At 49.8% G+C, this 23457-nt stretch overlaps 1 protein-coding gene across 1 annotated transcript in view; it reads right to left on the reverse strand.

The window, feature by feature from the left end:
• LOC119391875 (uncharacterized) overlaps positions 1-23457 on the reverse strand; it is a 120102-nt gene that overhangs the window by 44235 nt on the left and 52410 nt on the right. The window contains exons 4-5 of the mRNA XM_049414978.1: positions 13146-13437; positions 3266-3505 (exon numbers count right to left, since the gene is read on the reverse strand). Of these exons, the coding sequence (XP_049270935.1) occupies positions 3266-3505; positions 13146-13437 (532 nt within the window). The remainder of the gene's footprint in view (positions 1-3265; positions 3506-13145; positions 13438-23457) is intronic.

The raw sequence follows: 23457 nt of genomic DNA on the forward strand, positions 1-23457 counted from the left end.
CATAATCACAGGGTCATAAAAGGCGTAGAACTTGCAGATCAGTTTAACGATTATTTTACTAGTCTGGAAAAAAGCGATTTTAATATTGCCGCGACTGAATTTTTAGGTCCGCGCAATGCATACACAGCTTTTTTTGCGCCCACAACTTCCGATGAAGTCTTCCAAACTTTTATGTCCTTAAAAAATAGCAAAGCACGTGACATAAACGGGTTACAGATAAGACCGATAAAGTTTGTGGCTGACATCTTATCACCTGCACTTACTCACATTTTTAATCTTTCAATATGTGCCGGAATCTTTCCTCAGGAAATGCAATGCGCGAAAGTTAGCGTCATTTTCAAATCTGGTGACAGAAATGTATTCTCGAATTATCGGCCAGTGTCTGTTCTCCCTGTTATATCAAAAGGATTGGAAAAAATTATTTGCAAAAGAATAACGGCTTTCTGCGATAAACACTCGATCATAACAGCGCAACAGTACGGTTTCCGTGAAGGAATGTCAACAGAACTTGCCCTACTAACACAAAAAGAGTTAATCTTGAACAGTTTTGAAAATAAACAATTTATGTTGGGTATCTTTGTTGACTATTCTAAGGCGTTTGACCGCCTGAATCACCGCACTTTATTTACAAAACTAGAACATTACGGATTTCGTGGCACTCCTCTTGAGTTAATAATTTCGTATCTAAAGCACAGAAGGCAATGCGTTGCCATCATGTCAGAACAATCTACACTACAAAAAATAACTCAAGGAGTACCGCAAGGTAGCATACTGGGGCCCATACTATTCAACATTTATATCAATGATATAACAAATATTTCTAATGACGCTGACTTCATAGTTTATGCAGATGACACCAGCATTTTCTTGAGATCAAGTGACATAAGTACTCTCTCGGTCATCTCTAACAGTGCACTGAAATGCTTGGCCGAATGGAGCTTCGTTAATTCATTAAAACTGAATACAGCAAAAACTAAGGCGGTCCTTTTCACCCCGCCGCAACGACATGATTTTAAAGATTTCAGATTGGAGCTTGGATCTGCTCGCATAGAACTTGCATCAAACGTCAAAACCTTGGGAGTTGTTTTTAACAATCATCTCATTTGGAATGATCATGTTGATCACATTGCCACCCGTTTAGCGAAAGCCTGTGGGGTGCTCTGTAGACTGCGCTATACTTTACCGCGGAGCGTTAAACGCATGATTTATAACGCCCTATTTTCCCCTCACTTAACGTATTGTCAGTTAGTATGGGGTGACACTACAAAAGTCAATTTACATAGGTTGAGTGTGCTTCAGAAAAGAGCAGTTCGTCACATAGCAAATGTTCAGTATGACGCCAATACTGGAGAACTATTTTCCACCCTTAAGATCTGCCCCCTCGAAAATTTCTATAACGTTAACCTCGCTTTAAAATGCCAAAAATACTTCCGATGCAACAACCATAGTTTTTTGTTATTATGCAAGCTGACTATACCTAAAGCTATCTCATATAACATAAGGGAGAGAGACAGATGGCTCATACCTTTTTCGCGAACGAAATATGGGATGAGCAGTCTGTCATACCTTGTGCCACGCTTGCTCAACGAATTTGAAAGAAATGGCATTTGCATACAAAGATCTTCAAGAAGTGCAATAAAACGGTATGTGGGTGAGCACTTATCTTCAAAGTAGTAGTGCGCGTTACGTTAAGTTATTTTTATCAAAAAATTTGCCTGTTATACAAGCTTCTCAGTTTGTTAAGATGTTTACATACATGATGCATAATGGTCTTTATTGCGCATACAAATTTTGTACATCTCATTTGTGCGAAATAACCTGTGCATTCCATTATTCTACATTATTTCCGCTTGCGTTATGCACTGTTTCATGTTTTTTTTTTTTTTTTTTTTTGTAATTTGTTTTTTGTAATTACTTTGTAATTGTCATGTATTCATTTCGATGTGTGTCTTTATTTTTTGTTAACTACTCTGCTAGATGTGATAACCGAAAATGTTTAATAGAAATGTGAAATTAGAGATGTTTAAATGCATGGTAGGTTGTTTTTGGCTGTCGAGAATTGGGGCAAGGACCTTTGTCAAGCTGCTGTATAGCAGCTTTTTGTTCTTGTCCTCGTGTTCATTATCTTGCTGTAATGAATGCCAAATAAAATTGATTGATTGATTGATTGATTGATTACTGTCAAAGGCCTAGGAGCATTGTTTACACTAGGTTGCTAATATTTCTTGTTGTATCGGTGTATTAATTTTGTCCCTTAGTATTATTGTGTTTGACACTGTACAGATGTTTGTCATACAATCTGTGCAACAGATAATTCAAACTAGGCTATGTGACACCCCCACCCCCCCCTTTTTTTACTGTAATACCTAAGTAGCGCCGTATGTGAGGTCAGATAGTGCATGCATAAATTACTTGGACGCAGAAATTTCCATTTTCTCGAACGTACGCAGCTCAGTGATCCCATGGCTCGATTAGATACGGCGAACAAGCAAAAAGAACATTTAGACTCCATTTCTGTTTTTTTCTTGTTTACTGTTAAACAAACTGGAAACAGTCATTTCAGAGATGGCCACATCCGAAAGCCACACTTGAGATACGTTGAGCAGCCACTATTCTACAACGGCAGCACTTACTTTCGGTAACAGCACAGCTGATAGTTAAGTTCAGACATTCTCACCTGTGAATTGAAGCTCCGACGGAGCCCCGTATTACTCAGGCCGATATGTGACGCGGATTTGATCACCGGCCACTGCGGACGCATTTCGATGGGGCCCGCGTGCGTAGACTTAGGTGCACGCTGCTGAAATAGTTCCGGAGCCCCCCACTACGGCGCGCCTCCTAACAGTTTTGGCACGCACAACCCCCATAGCCTAAACAAATAACAAAAGCCCCAAATATTCCGTGAAGTGGCAATATTGAGTGCATTTACCTTCCCCAAGCAATGAAACCGGGAAAATGCGATGTATTGACGGGCCAGGTGCTTGCTCCTTGCGACCTTTGTCTATTCTCCTCGTACGATGTGCTACTTGATATGAGTATGCGAGAACGTGCTCTGGAGAAGGCTGTTTCCGTGGCTTTCATGAGGATCGCACTGATTTCTGCTTCATTGTCCGTGTTCTGTGGCACCGTTTGGGAGCCGCGTCTCAATAAGTTCTCCTGCGCATGAATGCGGACCCTGACAGGGTCTCAGTGCGTCGGTCACCTCGTTACCTGCACTGTGCCCGAGAGCTGGCCAATACATGAAAGTGAACAGGAGTGGACTCACCTGGCACCTGTTGAGGAAGCGCAGGAAGTACTTGGCGAGATAGAACTCGCTCCTCCACCAGGTGTCGCGCAGCTTGAGGCAGGCAGACACGATGCGGCAAAAGAGGTACTGCTCGGACGTGCCCTGAGGCACCGTGCGGCTCGGCTCGGTGATGTCCAGGAGCACGAGGGAACCCCAGGTCATTGCCACGCGGCGCAGGTGCGACACGGCAGCCTCCACGGTGTCAGAGTACAGCTGGACCTGCTCGCACGAAGCATGCCGCGACTATCAGTCGAGTATCGCTTTACGCAAGGCATTATTACTCGACTGAAATAATTGAATTTCTGAAGGATAACCAGTCAATAGGCGATGCATTCTCCATAGATGTGGAAGATGTATGCTATTCCATTCCCCCCCCAAGAGCTTTTCACGGCAGTACGGGAGTGCATCGAAAAGAATGGGGTTTTGGCTTTTCAGAATCGGTGTGGCATTAGCGTTGATAACTTCTTAGGTTTACTCGAGTTTTATCTTGGTGCCACGGTTGTTTCTTTTGAGGATCAGTTTTTGTTGCAGAAGCGAGGAATCTGCATCGGGTCTTGTGTAGGACCGGTGCTAAGCGAAATATTTTTGGCAGAAGTTGATGAAGGTTTGGATAGGGTAATGCAGGGGGTCAATGTTTTACGTACCTTTAGATATGTTGATGATTTTTTGATTATCGTGGGTAAAGACCAGGGGGTAGCGTTGCAACAGCGTGTGTCTGTGGTTTTAGATGTGTTTATCAACGGTGGGAATGGGCTTACTTTCACTTTTGAGACGCCTGTTGATAACGGGCTTCAATTTTTAGACATTTTTTTAAATGTTTGTGACAAACACGTCTGTTGGATGTACAGACCACATGCGCGAAAAGAATTTTCACCTTTTGACTCTGCCCATTCCAAAACAGTGAAAAGAGCTATTGCTTCTGCGTGTTTAGATTCAGCGCTTAAGAAGTCGTGCATGCCCACCATGAAGGACAGCTTCGACCTACAAATTTCGCGCCTCTCAGCTGCGCGGCTTCCCCGGACTGTGGTTGCTTCTGTAGTAGAAGCAATGTTAAAGCAGATGAAAAGACTCAGAGTCCTGCCTTAGAACGCCAAGAGAAAAAAACGAGACCTGTAGTCATTCCGTACACTCATAAAGTCGTTCATAATCTTAAGAAGGTTGCTACAAGGTTCAATGTTCCTGTGGTCTTCTCGGCGCCATGCAAATTGTCCAGCGTTTGTAGGCGAGTAATGAAACCTGGTGATATGAAACGTTGCTGTGATATTAAGCATGAGCATCCTTTTGGGGAGTGTTGTGTCGGTGCGATGTATTTGATTCCTTTGAGCTGTGGCAATGTATACATCGGCCAAACAGGCCGATGCATTATTGTTCGGTTACACGAACATGTGCAGTCCATAAAAAATGGTACGGGCTCGCATCTGCCATTTCATTGTAAATCCTGTGCATGTGTGCCCCTGTTTTCATCCAGGAAAATCTTAAAGCGATGTTGTGACGCAGTCGCAAGAGAACTGGCTTAGGCCTATTTCATTAAATTATACGGGAGTGGGTGTGTCAGCGTTCCTTCTATCGTCCTGCACAGCAGTGAGCTTGCTTTATGCAAGATCGTTTTTGATTTCGGCCGTCTGCGCATGTGCGTAATGGCATATATATTGAGTGTCTTTTCGAGAATAAACCAGTTGGTAGTGTGCGCTTGTATACGTCTCTTCTTCCTGTTTCGTCCTTGTCCCTTTTTGCGCCACCGCCTTATATTTTAAAAGGGCTGAAACTCTTCTGGACACCCCTGTACAGCTCCCCAACGAGAACATCGGGCTGTACACCGAAGAAATGACTCGCTTATTTCGCCATGCCGACGCCACCATGTCCGAAGAAAAAAAGGTTCGCTTCCTGATGCGGAGTGAAGGAAGAACTTTTCGTTGGACTTGTGCGCAAGCCCGCAAGCCGCCGATGACGGTCTCGGAATTAGTTCCGCCGGCCACCACAATCGAAAAGGCGCTAGAAATCCGCACTAGGCAATATAACCGCTGAATGCCCATGTCGACCGACGGGGATGTTCAAGCGCTGAGAACCAACGACCTACGCGAGACGATCAGAGCGGTCGTGCGTGAGGAGCTGCAGACGATCTTCCCCAGATCGCAATCTCAGGTGGATTCGATAGCCAAGATCGTTAGTAAAGTTTTCAATCATTTTGGGTCCCTGAATCACCACAGCCTTAGCCGCAAGCCTTGAGCTACGCTGCTGCACCCCCACGCAACAACCCCCCCCTCCCCCCCCGCCTCGACGCCCACGTCAACACGCCGCACAGCCGCAGTACCGTCGCCAGACGCCGCGCCGCCATCACCGACGCCATATCGCCCGCATGTTGTCCAGCGCTACACCCCCAGGAAGAATTTGGCGCGCCACCGAGCGCCAGCCGCTCTGCTACCATTGCGGAGAAGCTGGCCACAGCTACCGCCGCTGCGAGTACCGACAGATGGGACTGCGGGGGTTCGCCATCGACGCGCCGTGTACACAGCAGCGTGAACGACCAGGTGACATCCCCGAATATGTCGCACAAGCGCATTGGACACCCCGAGCAACTTCACGATCGCCGTCGCCAGGCCACTACGTCTCTCGCCAACGCCGACCGTACACTGGCCCATGCCGGGGCCGGTCACTTAGGCAGCATCCGGAAAACTAAGGTCAGCAATCGATGGAGGTGCGGTTGCTGCACAACGAAATACCGAAGATCCTCCGCCGCCGACGACGACGCCGCGACGAAATCTAAAGAACACGCCGCAAGCTGAACGAAGCCCTGGCGTCGAAACATCGCGGCCCGAAGACCTGGCGACGCAACGTCGAAGCAGTGGGACAAACCGACGTAGCCGTGATCCTGCGCCGTGACCTAACCGCAACGTTAAGCGACGTACTAGTGACCTCGACGTTCTCATCGACGGCCACAACGTCACCGCTCTCGTCAATACTGGAGCCAACTATTCCATCATCAGTGGGACGTTCGCCGCAAAGTTGAAGAAAGTTAGGACTGCTTGGGAAGGCCCCGAAATCCGGACCGCTGGAGGCCATCTAAATACGCCGTCTGGCGTCTGCACAGCAAGGCTCACCATCAATAATCGCACTTATTCTGCGAGCTTCGTAATCTTGCAACATTGCTTTAGGAGTGCCATACTTCGCATGGACTTCTTAATCCATCACGGCGCCGTCATCCACCTATGAACCAAGTCGATAACTATCGTCGGAGAAAGCGACACCGCCGGATACGAACGCATGTCAGCATACGCTGAACGTGCTCGAAGATCAAGTAACCATTCCGCCTAGATCTAGCGTCATAATTCCCGTCGGCACCGTAAAAGCTGAAGACATCGAAGATGTCATCGAGAGCAATCAGCGTTTGCTGCAAGACCGTGACATTTGCGTCGCAACAGGCATTGCTCGGTTGCATGAAGGAAAATGAAGCGTGATAGTAACGAAATTGAGCCAAGAATACAGACACCTGAGCTGGGTCACGACGATTGCGTATATCGAAGAAATCTTCGCTGTCAGCGATGCGTTTGCCTTTTCAGATTCTGACGAAGCTGCAACGATGACTCCAATGCCTGAGTCACCGTTCGACGTAAACCCAAGGCTTCCAGCTCGCCATTAGCAACAGCTCCGATGCCTTCTAAAAGAATAAAAGGACTATTTCTCGTTGTCATCGCGGGTCCAGCAAACGCCTCTTGCTAAGCACCGCGTCATAACGGAAAAAAATGCTCGACCACTCCGTCAGAGTGCCTACCGGGTTTCGACGCGAGAACGGGAGGTCGTTAAGAAACACTGTCGACGAGATGCTACGCGACGACATCATCCAGCTGTCCAAGAGTCCGTGGGCGTCTCCCGTAGTGTTAGTGAGGAAGAAGGATGGGACCCAACGTTTCTGCGTCGATTATCTGTTTGAAGCCCGTGTACTTTGATTTAGGTGCACGTTAAAGAACCCCAGGTGGTCGAAATTTCCGGAGCCCTCCACTACGGCGTCTCTCATAATCATAACGTGGTTTTGGGACGTTATACGCCAGATATTATTATTATTATTATTATTATTATTATTATTATTATTATTATTAATATTATTATTATTATTAATATTATTGCGTCGATTATCGTTGCCTGAACAAAATCGCGAAGAAGGACGTGTACCCTATTCCACGCATAGACGGCGCCCTGGATCGACTCCACAGCGCGAAGTACTTTTCGTCAATGTACCTCAAGACGGGCTACTGGCAAATCGAAGTCGACGAAAGAGACCGAGAGAACACTGCCTTTATAACACCAGACGGCCTCTTCGAGTTCAAGGCCATACTCTTTGGCCTTTCCTCGGCACCTGCGACGTTCCTTGCGCCTTATGGACACCGTGCTGGCTGGATTGAAGTGGCAGACGTGCCTTGTGTACTTGGATGACGTTGTTGCGTTTGCCTCAAACTTCGACGAACACCTCTGGCGCCTTGAAGCTGTACTTCAAGCAATCAAGACCTCCGGACTCCCCCTAAAGCCAGAAATGTGCCGCTTCGCGTACGACGAACTCTTTTTCTTGGGTCATGTCATTAGCATGTCTGGAGTTCACACGGACCCGCGGAAAACAGCTGCCATTGCTGCCCTTCCGACGCCCACCGACAAGAAGGCCGTACGCTGATTTCTCGGCTTGTGCACCATTACAGACGTTTCGTGAAGAAAATTTTACGGATCGCCGAACCACTGACGCAAGTCACGAAGGCCCACGTCAAACTCACGTGGGAAACGGCGCAAGTCGAGGCATTTCAAGAACTCAAACGCCGCCTGCAGGCGCCTCCGATACTCGCGCATTTCGACGAATACGCCGACACGGAGATCCACACCGACGCAAGCAGCGTAGGATTCGGCGCCGTCCTTGTGCAGAGGACTGACGGACTGGAAAGGGTTAACAGTTATGCTAGCCGGTCGTTATTCAAGGCGGAAGCAAACTATCCCACAATAGAAATGGAGTGCCTTACCATCATCTGGGATACATCCAAGTTCCTCCCCTACATCTACGGCAGACACTTCAAAGTTGTGAGCGACCACCCCTCCTTGTGTTGGCTAGCTAACTTGAAAGACCCTTGAGTTCGCTTCGCATGTTGGAGCCTAAGACTTCAAGAATTCGACTTAACAGTCATTTAAAAGAAAACACTCCGACGCCAACTGAATGTCTCGTGCCCCCGTCGACCCACTGCCGCAGGAAGACCAGGATGATGACTGTATCTTGGGAACTATAAGCGCAGACGACTTCGTTGAACAACAGCGAGCCTACCCAGAATTCAGGGGCCTCGTGGATACCTCGAGGTCACAACCGCCGTTGTTCGGCATTCAAGCGAGGATGGCGTTGTTTTTCTTGCGAAAACGCGTTCTCCTGAAGAACTCACCACTTCGAACCAAGTGCCTTGTCGTTGTACCTTCAGAATTGCGACTTCCAGAAGCTGCACGACGACCCGACAGCAGGACACCTCGGTGTTTCCAGAACGCTTGCAAGAATACACGTAAAGCACTACTGGCCGCGCCTTGCTGCCGACGTCACTAGTTACGTAAGGACATGCAGAGACTGTCAGCGACGCAATACACCGCCAACAAGACCAGCAGGCTTTCTTCAGCTGATCAAGCCACCTCGGTGACCGTTCCAGCAGGACGGGATGGACCTCCTGGGACCGTTCCCAACGTCGACTTGCGATAATAAGTGGATCGTCGTAGCTATCGACCACCTGACCCACTACGCCGAAACACGGGCCCTGCCCAAAGGCAGTGCCGCCAGAGTAGCCAAGTTCTCCGTTGAGAACATCGTCCTACGTCGTGACGCCCCAGAGGTCCTCATCACGGACAGAGGTACCGCCTTTACTGCTGACCTACCTGAGGCGATTGTGAGATACAGCCAGACAAGTCACGGCCACACAACCGCCGACCACCCACAGACAAATGGCCTCACTGAGATTCTAAAAGAGACAATCGCGTACATGCTGGCCATGTACGTCGACGTCGAACACAAGACTTGGGATGCCATCCTTCAGTACCTGACCTTCGCATACAACACGGCCGTGCAAGAAACGACGCAGATGACGTCCTACAATTTGGTGTACAAAAGGAACTAGACAACGACGCTCGACGCCGTGTTACCGAACGTCCCCGGCGAAGAAAACCTCGACGTCACTGTTAACCTTCAGCATGCCAAAGAAGCCCGATAGCTCGCCCGCCAACGCATGAGGAATCAGCAGATGACCGACTGCAGCGGTTACAATCTTCGACGACGCTTCGGGGAATACCAGCGCGGTGACCGTGTTTGGGTCTGGACGCGTGGACTTCTTCGGGAAACTTCTTCGGGAATACTTCGGGCCATACAAGGTGGTTCGACGACTCGGTGCTCTTGACTACGAGGTCATCCCGGATGGCATTACGAACTCCAAGCGACGCCGCGCACCACCTAAGTCGTCCATGTCGAGCGCCTTAAGCCGTTTTTTACGGTTTAGAGTACCCGTGGACTCTACTTTTTCCTTTGTTATTGTAATTCATTTGTGTATCCACCTGTTTTTTTTCCCTTCTATGTTCTGTCACAAGCATCAGGACGATGCTTTTTCAGAGGGGGGCAATGCCACGCGCGATTCAGTTGCTTTGTCTGTGTAACTGGTCCGTTGCACGTATAATCACTGTCTTGCGCAAACCGCGCCCGAATGTCTGGGAACCTTCCAGATCATTTAAGAATCTTCTTATAGGCTCGAGCGTACAAGCGCGAACAGTTCAGTTCGTTCTGGAACGAACGCGACCACCAGCGATAAGTCACTAATGTTCGATGCTGCATGTGTAAATGACCGCTGACCAGTTTTCTGACGGCCGACGTTCTGTTCGCCGCTATCAGTGTGCAGTGTGTATTGCTGTTGTTTGACTTTCCTTTTCCCGGCCACAAGTTCGGCCAAATAAATAGTTTTATCATGGACACGCCGACTGCTGCCTTCGTCGACGTCACGACCCCGTGACAATATCTTACACCCTTATTAACCAGAACAAGAAGGCATGATTAGGCTATATCCTTAACACCTTTCTTATGTAGAACTGACGCTTAAAAGTAATCATATTTACCACGCACCGTCTCACATTGGAACGAAATAACTTGGGCATCCTCGTGGTACCTATACCTCCTTCCGCTTCGTCTCTCCTTCCACACTAAAATAGCATTGTCCTACCATTTCAGTTGACACATATTTTATTGTAGCGCACTTCGCCCTAAGTAGTGAAAATTATTGTGTTCTTCTCTTGCATAAATGCTGCAGTTCTTCCTGCAGTTTTCACGAAACATCACCTATTAATGATATGTAGTTTCTTCTTACACTTTATTATGTAGGTTCTTTGGTTTTTTTTACAATTCATTATTATGCCTCTTATTGACATTTATTCGCAAACCAGGTTTCCATGTCCCTTTGAATTGCTGTGTCTGTTACTCACACCAGTGTTGAAGAGTTTTTATGTCAGTTTCTGTATTATTCATGTAATATTGAAACTGCCCACCTGCTTGGACCTAAGGGTCTGCAGTATGTAATAAATAAAAAAAACGTAATGTGTACGAAAAGATAACTTGGCGTCGGCAGGGACCGAACGTGCGACCTTGTGATAACGCGTTTATGCACATATATACCCTATACAGTGGACGCGAGGGTGACCGCCGCCGTACCGATGTGGTAGAGCATCGGACGCGTTATTCGAAGGTCGCAAGTTCGGTCCCTGCCGACGCCACGTTATCTTTTCGTCCACTTTACTTTCTTCACACTTAAATCATAATTGCTACATATAAAATCTCCTATACTTTTGTTGGCTTTCTTTTCTAGAAACAACATTAAACAGCCTTTAATGTATCCCTTCTTTCGTTCATTCTGTGATATTGTGTTACACGTTAACTTTCATCAGGTACTGTTTTTCAAAGTTGTCGCTGATTCTTTCACGTTACCTCATTAAGAGGTCAGCCGCTACACCGAACACTCTCTCAATGCATGCACTGGAGGGTAGGGTGGTATAATAACGTAGGAACGCCTTGCGCACCAGCTCGATGTTGTGTAGTGCTTCGTTGCTAGTGTGCACGTCCTCTATGAAGAGTTGTGCTTCGCTGTTGCTGGCGCTCGGGTAAGGCGTTGCAGGTAAGGCCAAAGGAAAGATGAAATACGTAGGTTCTGTAAGAACCCCTCGTCCTGTAAGACGGGGGTTCCCTACGTATTTCGCATATTTTTCGGGACGAGATTTGCCGTAGAAGGCGAGTTACAACTTGATTATTGAAAAAAGAATGTAATTTATTAGCGGTAATCACAAGAAAATGTAATTGAATTACCTAGAACGTTGCTGTTTCGAAAAAGTAAGCGATTATATGTTACAAACTACAAGACAATGTAATTGATTACAAGTAATCGATTACTCGCAAAAACGGCGAGCTCTTGGCTTGTTCATGCTCCCGTTTGCTTATTACTTGTAATATCTAGTTATAAATGCCTATATTCTTTCTTGCGATGCCTAGGGAATGAGCCTAGTTCGTAGTATTTTTGTATCATTGGTTATTGTCCACTGTATGTGCAGTTTAGGCTTGAGTACACGTGTGTGGCACTCAGGACTACGAAGTCCAGCTTCTGGATAGGCCAAAAAAGTGTACCGCAGTTTGCAGTGCGTCGCAGTTCTGTTTATTTTTCATTAATTTACTGCAAAACAAGTTTTGACCATCTCAAAGCCTAACAAAGGTTTTTTTTTGGAGGCAACAGTTGACAGACGAGCAAATACGAGAAATTCACTTTGAAAATTGGTATTCAAGCAGAATCGAAGATGATGACTTGGAGGGCTCAGATTGCAAAGGAGAGTATATTTCGTCGGAGAAACTGCCACGCACGGATGGCGAAAGCTCCACAGACAGTGAGGATGAAGAAGTTTAACTTACGTTGACTCAGATGAACAAAAAGAAATATGGCACTGGGTGAAGAAGCATCTCAAGATACACTGGAGAAGAATACATCTTACCTGTGCGTTGATACAGAAAAAAAAACTGCTTTAAACTTTTTCATGCCTCTTGAAAGCCCTTGAGAGTTCAATACTCGGGGGGTCCCGTATTTTGAACTCCTCATTCCTGACTGCAACAAACGTGGCAGTAATAAAATTCTTATAAAATGTATATGTATTGTTGTAAGTTTTTTCGCAGGTATTACTTTGAACGAAAACTGTCTGAAAATATCATTTTCGGTTGCGGGCACTGCGCAGACTGTATGTGGGAAACAAAGGGTTAATTGTCGTCTGAACTGTTACAAGTCCTGTAATTTGACCGCACTTCTGAACGCGCTACTTGATCGCTGTCTTGTTTGCAGTTTGTTCACAGTTTCTCGTTGCTGTCTTGAAGCGTAAGGGTTCGTAACGACGCGCAGCACTGCGAGCTACCTCGTGTCACGTCGCGGTGTGCATCCTTGTGTAAGGACTGCTGCGCAACCCTACTTGCTACGCAGTTTGATCTTTACGTTTTACAACCTTGTTCTTCCTGTTCATTATTGCCCCCCCCCCCCAGATTTTTCGAGCGCAGCTTCAGGTGGCGCCTCAAGAAATAATGAACAGTTGATAGTTAGCGCCCATCCGTTCATGCTGTGTCGCGTCTTGCCTTCCGTAAGTGTTCTGCACTGCCTATGCAGAGCAAAATTTTACAACCTATGCTCAACCGACTACAAGCCCAAAGGAGTGCTTTACTGGGTCCTCCCTCACGCAACCTGTATGCAGCACGAAATTATGTTTTATGAAATACAAGGTGAGTGTGGGGTCTCATTGAACGTTTAAGAGAAAGTGCCAACGCCTTCGAGCAGGGCGGAGAATATGCGCTCACCTGTATGCGCCTGGCGAGGTCGAGCCCGAGCGCATTTTCGCGAACCTCCTCCAGTCTCTTGGCGACGGTCACACCCAGGGCGTCGATGTGGCGGAGGTAGGACTCATACACCCTGGTGGCGTGCGCCGTGTACGTCTCGACAAGCACCGGGTCCAGGGGCTCACGCTTGGCTTCTTGCGCTTCATTGGACAGCGGGTGCGGCTCGCTCGCCATGCGCGCCAGCAGATCCTGCAGAAACTTGTGCGAATAGTAGCCGTCCACCGCCTGGTAGCTGCTGTCGTCCGCCAAGCTGCTGCACGAAGACCAGCGGGAGGAACACCACGTGAGCCACTCAGTTCTATGAGGGGAGCTAATGCTGGTGTGGCCTCTTAATTTGATATAGCTCAGGCAACAACCACGGCACACAGAAAAAACATCGTTGATCCCTCCGCCATTGCAATTCGTTTGTAGAAACAAGCAGACAGACGTCGATGCTGTGAGGCCACAAATTATTCTGTGAGACCACGGACTACACCACTCGGTATGCCATCACGCGGGCCCTTCCTACCAGTTGTGCAACCGACGTCGCCGACTTTCTCTTAGAAGACGTCATACTACATCACGGCGCCCCTCGACAACTACTTACCGATCGGGGTCGCTACTTCCTATCCCAGGTTATACAAGACATATTGCATTCTTGCGCTACAAGACACAAGTTCACAACAGCCTATCACCCTCAAACCAACGGGCTCACCGAACGGCTAAATCGAACTATCACAGAAATGCTCGCCATGCACGTTTCCCCCGACCATCGTGACTGGGACGCGGTCCTGCCATTTGTGACATTTGCCTATAATACGTCCCGACATGATACTGCAGGTTTCTCGCCTTTTTTTCTTATGTATGGACGAGAACCCACGCTACCTTTGACACGCTCCTTCCTGCCGTTACCTACACATCGGACTACGCCCGCGATGTTATCTCTAGAGCTCTACAGGCATGTGAAATTGCTCGCCTGCGTCTTAGTGATTCGCAAGACCGCCAACAACTGCTCTACAATGCCCGCCGCCTCTATGTCAACTTCCAGCGTGGTGACATGGTCCTTCTCAGCACGCCATCACGGCGAGTTGGCCTGTGCGAAAAGCTGACTTCGCCATACTCGGGTCCGTACCGTGTCGTGCGCCAAGTTACCGACGTGACCTATGAAATTGAACCACTTCACAGCACCAGCGCGCGCTCGTGTTCTGACGTTGTCCACGTCTCTCGGCTGAAGCGATACCACTTGGACCAACCGAGCACCGAGACGGTGCATTCGCCGCCGGGGGTGATGATACGTGGCTCCACAGATAACTCGAAACTCGATAGGGAAGAAGACGATGTCTGAGCTCTCGTGCAGACTGGGTTCCATCTTGTATGCCTGCCTGTTTTATCGATAGTAAACATATTTCTCAGACGCCTTTTCCCCATAACAATATGTTTTGTCAGAAGCCATTTAGGCAGACGCTAAGAAGGACAGGCGCAGCCATCTCGTGCTTGGTGCGTCGTCGTCGTCTTCTCCTGGTCGGATCCTTGTGGCACGTACTAGCGCGCTACAGGGCCCCACTTCCAGCGAAGAAGTCGAGAGTATGTTACAGGTGACCAGAAGCAGAGTGCTGAGCTGCGAAATGCACGCGGCGAGTCTGGAGTGAGTGTAATATGAGACGTTGTTGAAGTGCCGGTATCCAAGTACGCAGGTTTGAGACGGTCGACGGAAACCCTATCTTCCTACCCGTTTATAAGCAGGAGGTAGTATTTTGGTGTGCGGTTGATGACCTTAACCGGGCCATCATACGGGGGCTGCGAGGGAGGTCGCACGGCATCGTGTCGAACTAAAACGTGCGTGCAGTTTTGCAGGTCAGGACTGACGTACACATTACGGAATGTTCGTCGTTGTTGGGGAGGAACTAGGGTACGCATACCGGTGTGTAGATGGTATGCGTAGTCTGAAACGTATGACGTCAGGCACGTGGGTGGGTCGGTGAAGAATTCATCAGGACTCGAAGAGTGGTGCCAAATGTCAGCTCGGCGGCGCTTATGGAGGAGTCACTACGAAGAGGCGTGCGGATGCCAAGCATAACTAAAGGAAGGCATTCAGTACACGATGAAGGAAAAGTGGAAGTCATAGGTGTCGCCTTCAGTTGGCGATGAAAACGTTCGATGATTCCATTGGCTATGGAGTGGTATGAGATAGACTTGATGTGGTTAACACCGAGGAGCCGGGATAGATTGGCGAACAATGTTGAGTCTGATAGAAGTGACACCATAGCGGCTAATCCACAGAGTAACGAGTGCTCGAGCTGTCAACTCCGCAGTTATGTTTTGAAGAGGCACGGCGTCAGGCCATCTGGAGACCCTGTCAATGCAGTTTAACAGTCAGCGATGGTTCCCGGATGGAGGAAGGGGACCGACAATATAGACGTGTAGGTGGCTGAAGCGAGAGTCCGGGGAAGGGAACGTACCAAGAGGAGTGGCAGTGTGGTGATGCACTTCAGAACGTTGGTACCTGAGGAACGCACGTGACCAACGACGAACGTCTACGTTAATGCTCGGTCACACATGAGAAGTGAGTTGCTGTGTTGCGCGAATGCCAGTGTGAGCAAAAGAATACAGATCATCAAAGATTGCTCGACGGCATGGGAGAGGTACGCATGGACGAGGACGTCCTGTCGACGCATCACAAACGAGAGACAAATCGCAGTCAGGCACCAAGACGTCAGCCAAAACGAGAGATGTGCCGGGCTTGTGTAGCAGCTAGAGTTCCTCGTCATTCTTCTGGGCGGAAGCCATGGCTGTGAAGTCGATGCTCGTTCAGCCGTGTTATGTTGCATGGATAGCGGCGCGTGAAAGCGCATCGGCAACGGCGTTGTCTTTTCCACTGACGTGGCGAATGTGGCTCGTGTATTCAAAGATGAAGGCGAGCTGTCCGATTTCGTGGGGTGCGTAGGATTTGCTGGTGGACCTTAAAGCGGACGTCAATCAGTTATGATCCGTAAGGATGTGAAAGGCGCGTCCCTCGAGGAAATGTCGAATGTGCTTCACAGCCAAGTAGATGGCGAGTTGCTCTCGGCCGAAGGTGCTCTCGCGGCGCTCGGGAGGAGCAAGCTATTGGAAAAGAAGGCGATGGGCTGCCAAGCGCCAGCAACGGACTGTTGTAAGACTGCGCCGACGGCAGTGTCAGATGCGCCTACATGATGGATGTTGGGGCGTCGCATTTAGGGTGGCCTAGGAGCGTACACACTAGAGCTGTGCACGGGCTGTATTTCTGAGCCCGAGCCCGGCCCGGGCCCGCAGATTTTGTCGAAGGCCCGCCCGAGGCCGACGGCAAAGGGCTGCAAGCCCGCCCGGCCCGGCCCGACGTACGAAAACACAAACCCGGGCCCGGCCCGGCCCGGCCCGGCCCGGCTTTTTGAAGGTTCGCTGCGAAAACAATCAGCGACGTACTAAGCACATCAGCTGTACACCAACAAATAACGTAATAATTATGCACGTGCATATAAAAAATACTGCGAGACAACGGTAAACGTTTTACGTACCAACATGCAACAAATTTTTTATTTGCATTGCATACCTGCGACAGCGCGGCACTTTTGCTATACAAGTAGACGGCCTCATGCCAGCAACAATGGAGTTCGCTCGCGAAAGCCGCCACGTGTATGGGGTATGCCCATGCAAGCGTCAGCTTGCACGAAGGCGATCTACGTCGGGTCGCTCGTCGCTGTCGCGTCAATTTCACTCATATGGGATTTGGCCTTAAATCTAACGCGAGCAGTCGCGTGGCGCCTTCACTAGCTCAGGTGGTGTTACTTATCTGTTTGTCGGAGTGCAACAGAGGCAGTGCTTTACCTGCTTCCCTTTTGTTTAAAGTAGCGAATGGAAAGGAAAAGCGGTAAAGGGCGGTCGCGGAAAAGGCGCTGTATGCGTGCTCTAAAACAATTCCCGCTCATTCTATATATTTCGGGCTTGAGTCGGGCTTTGCGCCGGGCCCGAGCCCGGCAGATAAAGCTCCAAGTAGCCCGAGCCCGGCCCGGGCCCGACATGAAAATACGTCGGCCCGCCCGAACCCGGCCCGCGGGCCGGGTCGGGCTCGGGCTTTCGGGCTACCCGGAGCCCGTGCACACCTCTAGTACACATTAAACATTTTTACACCCTTAAGAGTACAAAAAGGGTCTTATTGACATTAACACCCTTCGCGTTGTACAACACCCTTTTTTGCTTTATGTACACCCTAAGAGAAGGGTGTGCGCGCAAAAAGGGTGTTAACATAAGCAGGGTCATAGCCAGTGGGGGGGGGGGGGGGGTTGGGAGTGTCAACCGCCCTCCCCGAACTTTTTCCATACGCACACATACAAACGCACGCACGAACATTAAAAAGCATGGTTGAATCCTTCCCGAAAAAAATTTCTGGCTACGCCCATGGTCATAAGGGTGTTAATGGAAGAACTGAAGGGTGCATATTGGAGCATTAAGATGCATCCATGCATTCGTCTGTCGTGCTGTCTTTTCTAACGTTACGACGCCAGTGACATTACAGAAACAAGGAAATGGTGGAGCCATTGGCACCATGTTATTTCTCGTGATATTTCATTTTCACATAGACAAATGATGAAGTATCATTGCTTCACAAAATACTACAATACTCGAGAAAATGCACAAGAAAATCAGGAAACACTGTTTTCTGCACAGGCTCGACATGTGCCCTACCGTTTCATATTTTCCAATATATCTCAAACGCCTGAATACAAGCTATTCCTAGCATATATAGAAATACTGAAGCAGTTGAGAACAAAAGTTGAATTCATTACAAAACATTTATCGGTATAAAGCTGTAAGTGGGACAGAAAGCTTCCCGCCGGCATGAACACGTTTTACATGTTGCGGTAGGAACACTTCTAATTACTTGTTCTCTTAGCCAATAAGACAGACAAAAAAGAAATACTTTGAACAGGCCAAGATATATGGGAATATATATATATATATATATATATATATATATATATATATATATATATTGTACTGAATGCGAATGACAGACGCTCTGCTGTTGTGAAAGAGAAAGACGACAATCGGTGGCTGTGGTTGTCGCTCGCGCTCGCGCTCGCTGGTAACCTGACCTGACTTGCAAGAAGCCTTCCGCGACGCAACGTGTAGACCTGCTTGAAGCAAAACACCCCCATTTGAAGTGGTGGAGGAGCCGGGGTTCCCATCATCCTGGAACTTCGCAATCGGACACTACCATCACCTTTCAACATGACTGCTCCTGGCCCTTCGCAAGCTGCTGCCACCACAACGACAGTCTTCTGTACTGGTGTGCCACGGCAACGCGACCCGCCCGTATTTCACGGCAACGACGAGCACGACGTCGAGGATTGGATCGTTGAGTATGAACTCGTAAGCGCTTCCAACAAATGGGACGACTGCGACAAGCTCACCAACGTGCGCTTTTACCTAGCTGATGTGGCCAGCCTGTGGTTTAAAAACCATGAGGCTGACATCACCAACTGGTCGACCTTTAAGGCAACCATCACAGAGGTCTTCGGTCGTCCCGCCGTGCGCCGGCTTCGCGCGGAACAGCGTTTGCGTAGCCGAGTCCAGCGCCGGGACGAGACGTTTACGAGCTATGTCGAAGATGTCTTGTCCCTCTGCAAGCGCGTCGACCCGTCTCTCGCCGAAATGGACAAGATAAAGCACATCATGAAAGGAGTCGACGACGACACGTTTCAGATGCTTGTCGCTCGCAACCCTCAGACTGTCGCCGATGTGGTCCAACTCTGTCAGTCGTACGACGAGTTGCGAAAACAGCGTGTCTCGACGCGCCATGCTGCCGAGGCTACAGCTGAGGTTTCCGCCCTTGTCGATGACGTCGCTGCTGATCACACCGTTTTACTGCCACAGATCAAGCAGTTCATCCGTGAGGAAGTTGCCCGTCAACTTTCCCTTGTCGCCCAAATACCTGAACCAGCGACACCATTGGAACCACGTCTTCGTCAGGTCATTCAGGCGCAAGTCGCGCATGCACTACCACCATCACCGCCTGCCACTACACCGCTGACCTACGCGGCCGTCGCTGCCAGACCACAGGCTCCATCTGTTTCTGGCGCCTACCGGGCCACCGGATCCTTCTACACGACGCCGCCGCCCACACGCACTGTGGTACCCCATCCTACTTCGCCGTCCGGTCCTTCTGTCGTCAGCCCATGGCGCACCTTTGATAATCGGCCGATATGTTTCGCGTGCGGTTTTGCGGGGCATATAGCCCGCTACTGTCGACGTCGCAGCTTCCAGTCTCAAGACGGTGTGGCTTCCGCCAATTATCAGGCTGCCCAGCATTCCCAACGACTTTCTTCGGCTGTCGCTGACTCGTTTTCCCCTCGACGCCCTTTCGACTCACGCCGTTCGTCTTCGCCCCGTCGCCGATCCATCTCCCCGATGCTTCGCCGACCTAGCCCCGCACGAGAGGAAAACTGACAGCCGCAGTTCCGGAGGCAAGAACTGCGCTGTCGTCGAACTCTTCAAGACCTCTTCATCCGCCCAACGAAATTGATATAGTAGTCGAAGGTATCGCCGTACGTGCACTTGTCGACACAGGAGCCGTCGTTTCTGTCATTAGTGAGAAATTGTGCCGCAGTTTGAGAAAGGTGACCACGCCGCTTACGAATCTTGCCCTGCGTACAGCGACATCGCATTACATCACGCCTTCGGCTCAGTGCACAGCTCGTGTTGTGATTCAAGATGTGCGGTATGCCGTCAAGTTTGTCGTTCTTCCGCGATCATCCTACGACGTCATTCTAGGATGGGATTTTCTTTCAACCCATCAGGCCCTCGTAGACTGCGCTCGTGCTGAACTGACGTTGTCGAATCCGTGCCCTGACCTCGACGACCGCAGTCCCCCTAAAGTGTTTGCCGCAGCTGACGTCCACATCGCGCCTTTGTCCGCCGTCCTAGTGCCTGTGTTTTCGCCTGCTGCCACTAACTCTACTGTTTTGTTTCAACCATCTGTAACGAGTGCGCGTCACCGAACCTTCGTCCTCCCGTTTGCCGTCATCAAATTTTGCAATGGTTCTGCGGCACTTTACGCATGCAACGTCTCTGCTTGCCCGTCGTTCCTACTACGCGGCGAATGTCTGGGGAGCCTCACTACTTTTGCTGACATTTTCGACGATACAACGCTTGGAGACACGGCATCACTTCTGCCTTGTGCCATCACTTCTGCAACTGACACAGCTGATCCTATCGACGTATTCTGCAAAGCTGTCGATTCCCACCTTACGCCTGTGCAGCAGAAACAGCTTGTCCAACTCCTCCAGCGTTTTCGAGCCTCCTTCGACCACAACCAGCCTTCTTTGGGTCGAACGTCAGCAGTTTTCCACCGTATTGATACCGGTCAACATGCACCATTGCGACAGCGTCCATACCGTGTGTCATCTTCCGAACGTCGTGTCATTGATCAACAGGTAGACGATATGCTCAAGCGTGGAATAATCCAGCCGTCCAGCAGTCCCTGGGCCTCTCCAGTTGTGCTGGTGAAGAAAAAGGACGGATCCATCAGGTTCTGCGTGGACTACCGCCGTCTCAACCGTATCACGCGCAAGGATGTCTATCCTCTGCCGCGCATCGACGATGCCCTAGACTGCCTACAGGGAGCAGAATTCTTCTCTTCCTTAGATCTGCGCTCTGGCTACTGGCAGGTGCCCATGGCCGAGGCCGATCGCGAAAAAACGGCTTTTGTTACGCCCGACGGCCTTTACGAATTCACAGTCATGCCCTTCGGCCTCTGCAACGCGCCTGCTACTTTCGAGCGTATGATGGACACGATCCTTCGAGGCCTCAAATGGAATATTTGCCTTTGTTATTTAGACGACATTGTCATCTTTTCTACCGATTTCGCGTCCCATTTAACCCGCCTCGAGCAAGTTCTTGCTTGCCTCTCCGCTGCGGGACTGCAACTGAACCTGAAGAAGTGCCACTTCGCCGCTCGGCAGCTTACGATTCTAGGGCATGTGGTTTCGAAGGACGGTATTCTTCCCGACCCCACCAAACTTACAGCTGTTTCCGCGTTCCCAAAACCAACTACCATGAAACAGCTCCGAAGCTTCATCGGCCTTTGTTCCTATTTCCGGCGCTTTGTCCGCAATTTCGCTACCATCATCGCTCCTTTGACCAAGCTCCTCGCTGGCTCTAGTGATCTTTCGGCGTGGTCTCCCCCTTGTGACGACGCTTTCGACGAACTGCGCCGCATCCTCACGTCACCTCCTATTCTGCGACACTTCGACCCATCTGCACCCACTGAGATCCACACAGACGCTAGTGGTGTCGGGCTAGGCGCTATTCTTGCGCAACGGAAAGATGGCTTCCAAGAGTACGTCGTTGCCTACGCAAGCCGAACTCTTACCAAAGCCGAAAGCAACTACTCTGTCACTGAAAAGGAATGCCTTGCCATTATTTGGGCGATTGAGAAATTTCGGCCTTACGTGTACGGACGCCCATTTGACGTCGTGACTGACCACCATGCCCTGTGCTGGTTGTCGTCACTAAAGGATCCAAGTGGTCGCCTCGCCCGATGGGCGTTACGGCTCCAAGAATACGATATCCGCGTGGTGTATCGCTCTGGCCGCAAGCATTCGGACGCAGACGCCCTCTCCCGTTCACCCCTGTCTCCTGACTCTGCCAGCTTCCCACCTACTACCTGTGATACCACCGCCCTCACCATCTCCGACATGCCCTCTGAGCAACGCAAGGACCCTTGGCTTGCTTGCATTCTAGACATTCTGTCTGGTCGGACCCCTTCTCCATCTTCTCGGACATTGCGTCGGCAAGCCGAGCACTTCACCACTCGCGAAGACGTGCTGTACCGCCGAAATTACACACCCGGCGGCCGTAAGTGGTTACTCGTCATTCCGCGTCACCTCCGGTCTGAAATTTGTTCGACGTTCCACGACGACCCACAATGCGGCCACGCAGGTTTCCTTAAAACTTATTCTCGGATCAGGCTTCGGTATTACTGGCGTGGCATGTACCGTTTCATTCGACAGTACGTTCGGGCATGTTCCACATGCCAGAGGCGCAAGACTCCCCCTCAACACGCCGCCGGTGCCTTGTTACCTTTGCCGTGCCCTGCCCGACCGTTCGACCGCGTCGGCCTCGACATCTACGGACCCCTTCCCAGCACTGCAGACGGTAACCGTTGGATAATCGTTGCCGTCGACCACCTCACACGGTACGCCGAAACTTCACCCATTCCTTCGTCGACAGCAAAGGACGTTGCCACTTTTATTCTCCACAATCTCGTCCTTCGTCATGGCGCCCCTCGAGAGTTGCTGAGTGATCGCGGTCGTGTGTTTCTCTCAGACGTGATCACAGCATTGCTGCGTGAGTGCCGCGTCGTCCACCGCACCACAAGCGCCTATCATCCTCAAACCAATGGGATGACGGAACGCTTTAACCGCACTCTCGGCGACATGCTGTCTATGTACATCTCGTCAGACCACTCCAATTGGGATCGCGTACTACCGTTTATTACTTTCGCTTATAATACCGCCATTCAAAGCACTACTGGGTTCTCCCCTTTTTTCCTACTTTACGGACGCGAGCCTTCTTGTACTATGGACACTATTCTTTTGTACCGACCCGATGCCTCAGAGTCCACAACTCTATCCCAAGCAGCTACATATGCTGAAGAATGCCGCCAACTCGCACGCACATTCACAACACAAGACCAGGGGCGCCAGAAGCACCACCACGACGCGTCCACTAGTACTACTACCTACGCTCCTGGCTCGCTCGTTTGGCTGCGTGTGCCGTGTACTACTACTGGCCTTTCCTCCAAGCTGGTCCCCAAGTTCCACGGTCCATATCGTGTACTTCAGCAGACTTCGCCGGTGAACTACCTCATCGAGCCACTGGAACCATCTTCTGACCATCGCCGCCGTGGCCAGGAAATCGTTCACGTGTCCAGACTCAAACAGTGCTATGATCCTCCTGTGTTTTCTGGCCCCTAGGTCGCCAGGATGGCTCCTTATTGCGCGGGGAATAATTGTACTGAATGCGAATGACAGACGCTCTGCTGTTGTGAAAGAGAAAGACGACAATCGGTGGCTGTGGTTGTCGCTCGCGCTCGCGCTCGCTGGTAACCTGACCTGACTTGCAAGAAGCCTTCCGCGACGCAACGTGTAGACCTGCTTGAAGCAAAACACCCCCATTTGAATATATATATATATATATATATATATATATATATATATATATAGATATATTATAAAGAGGTTTATTGGCGGCGACGATACTCGACGATACAGCG

The sequence above is a fragment of the Rhipicephalus sanguineus genome, chromosome 4, assembly GCF_013339695.2.
Source record: "Rhipicephalus sanguineus isolate Rsan-2018 chromosome 4, BIME_Rsan_1.4, whole genome shotgun sequence".
Lineage (NCBI taxonomy): Eukaryota > Metazoa > Arthropoda > Arachnida > Ixodida > Ixodidae > Rhipicephalus > Rhipicephalus sanguineus.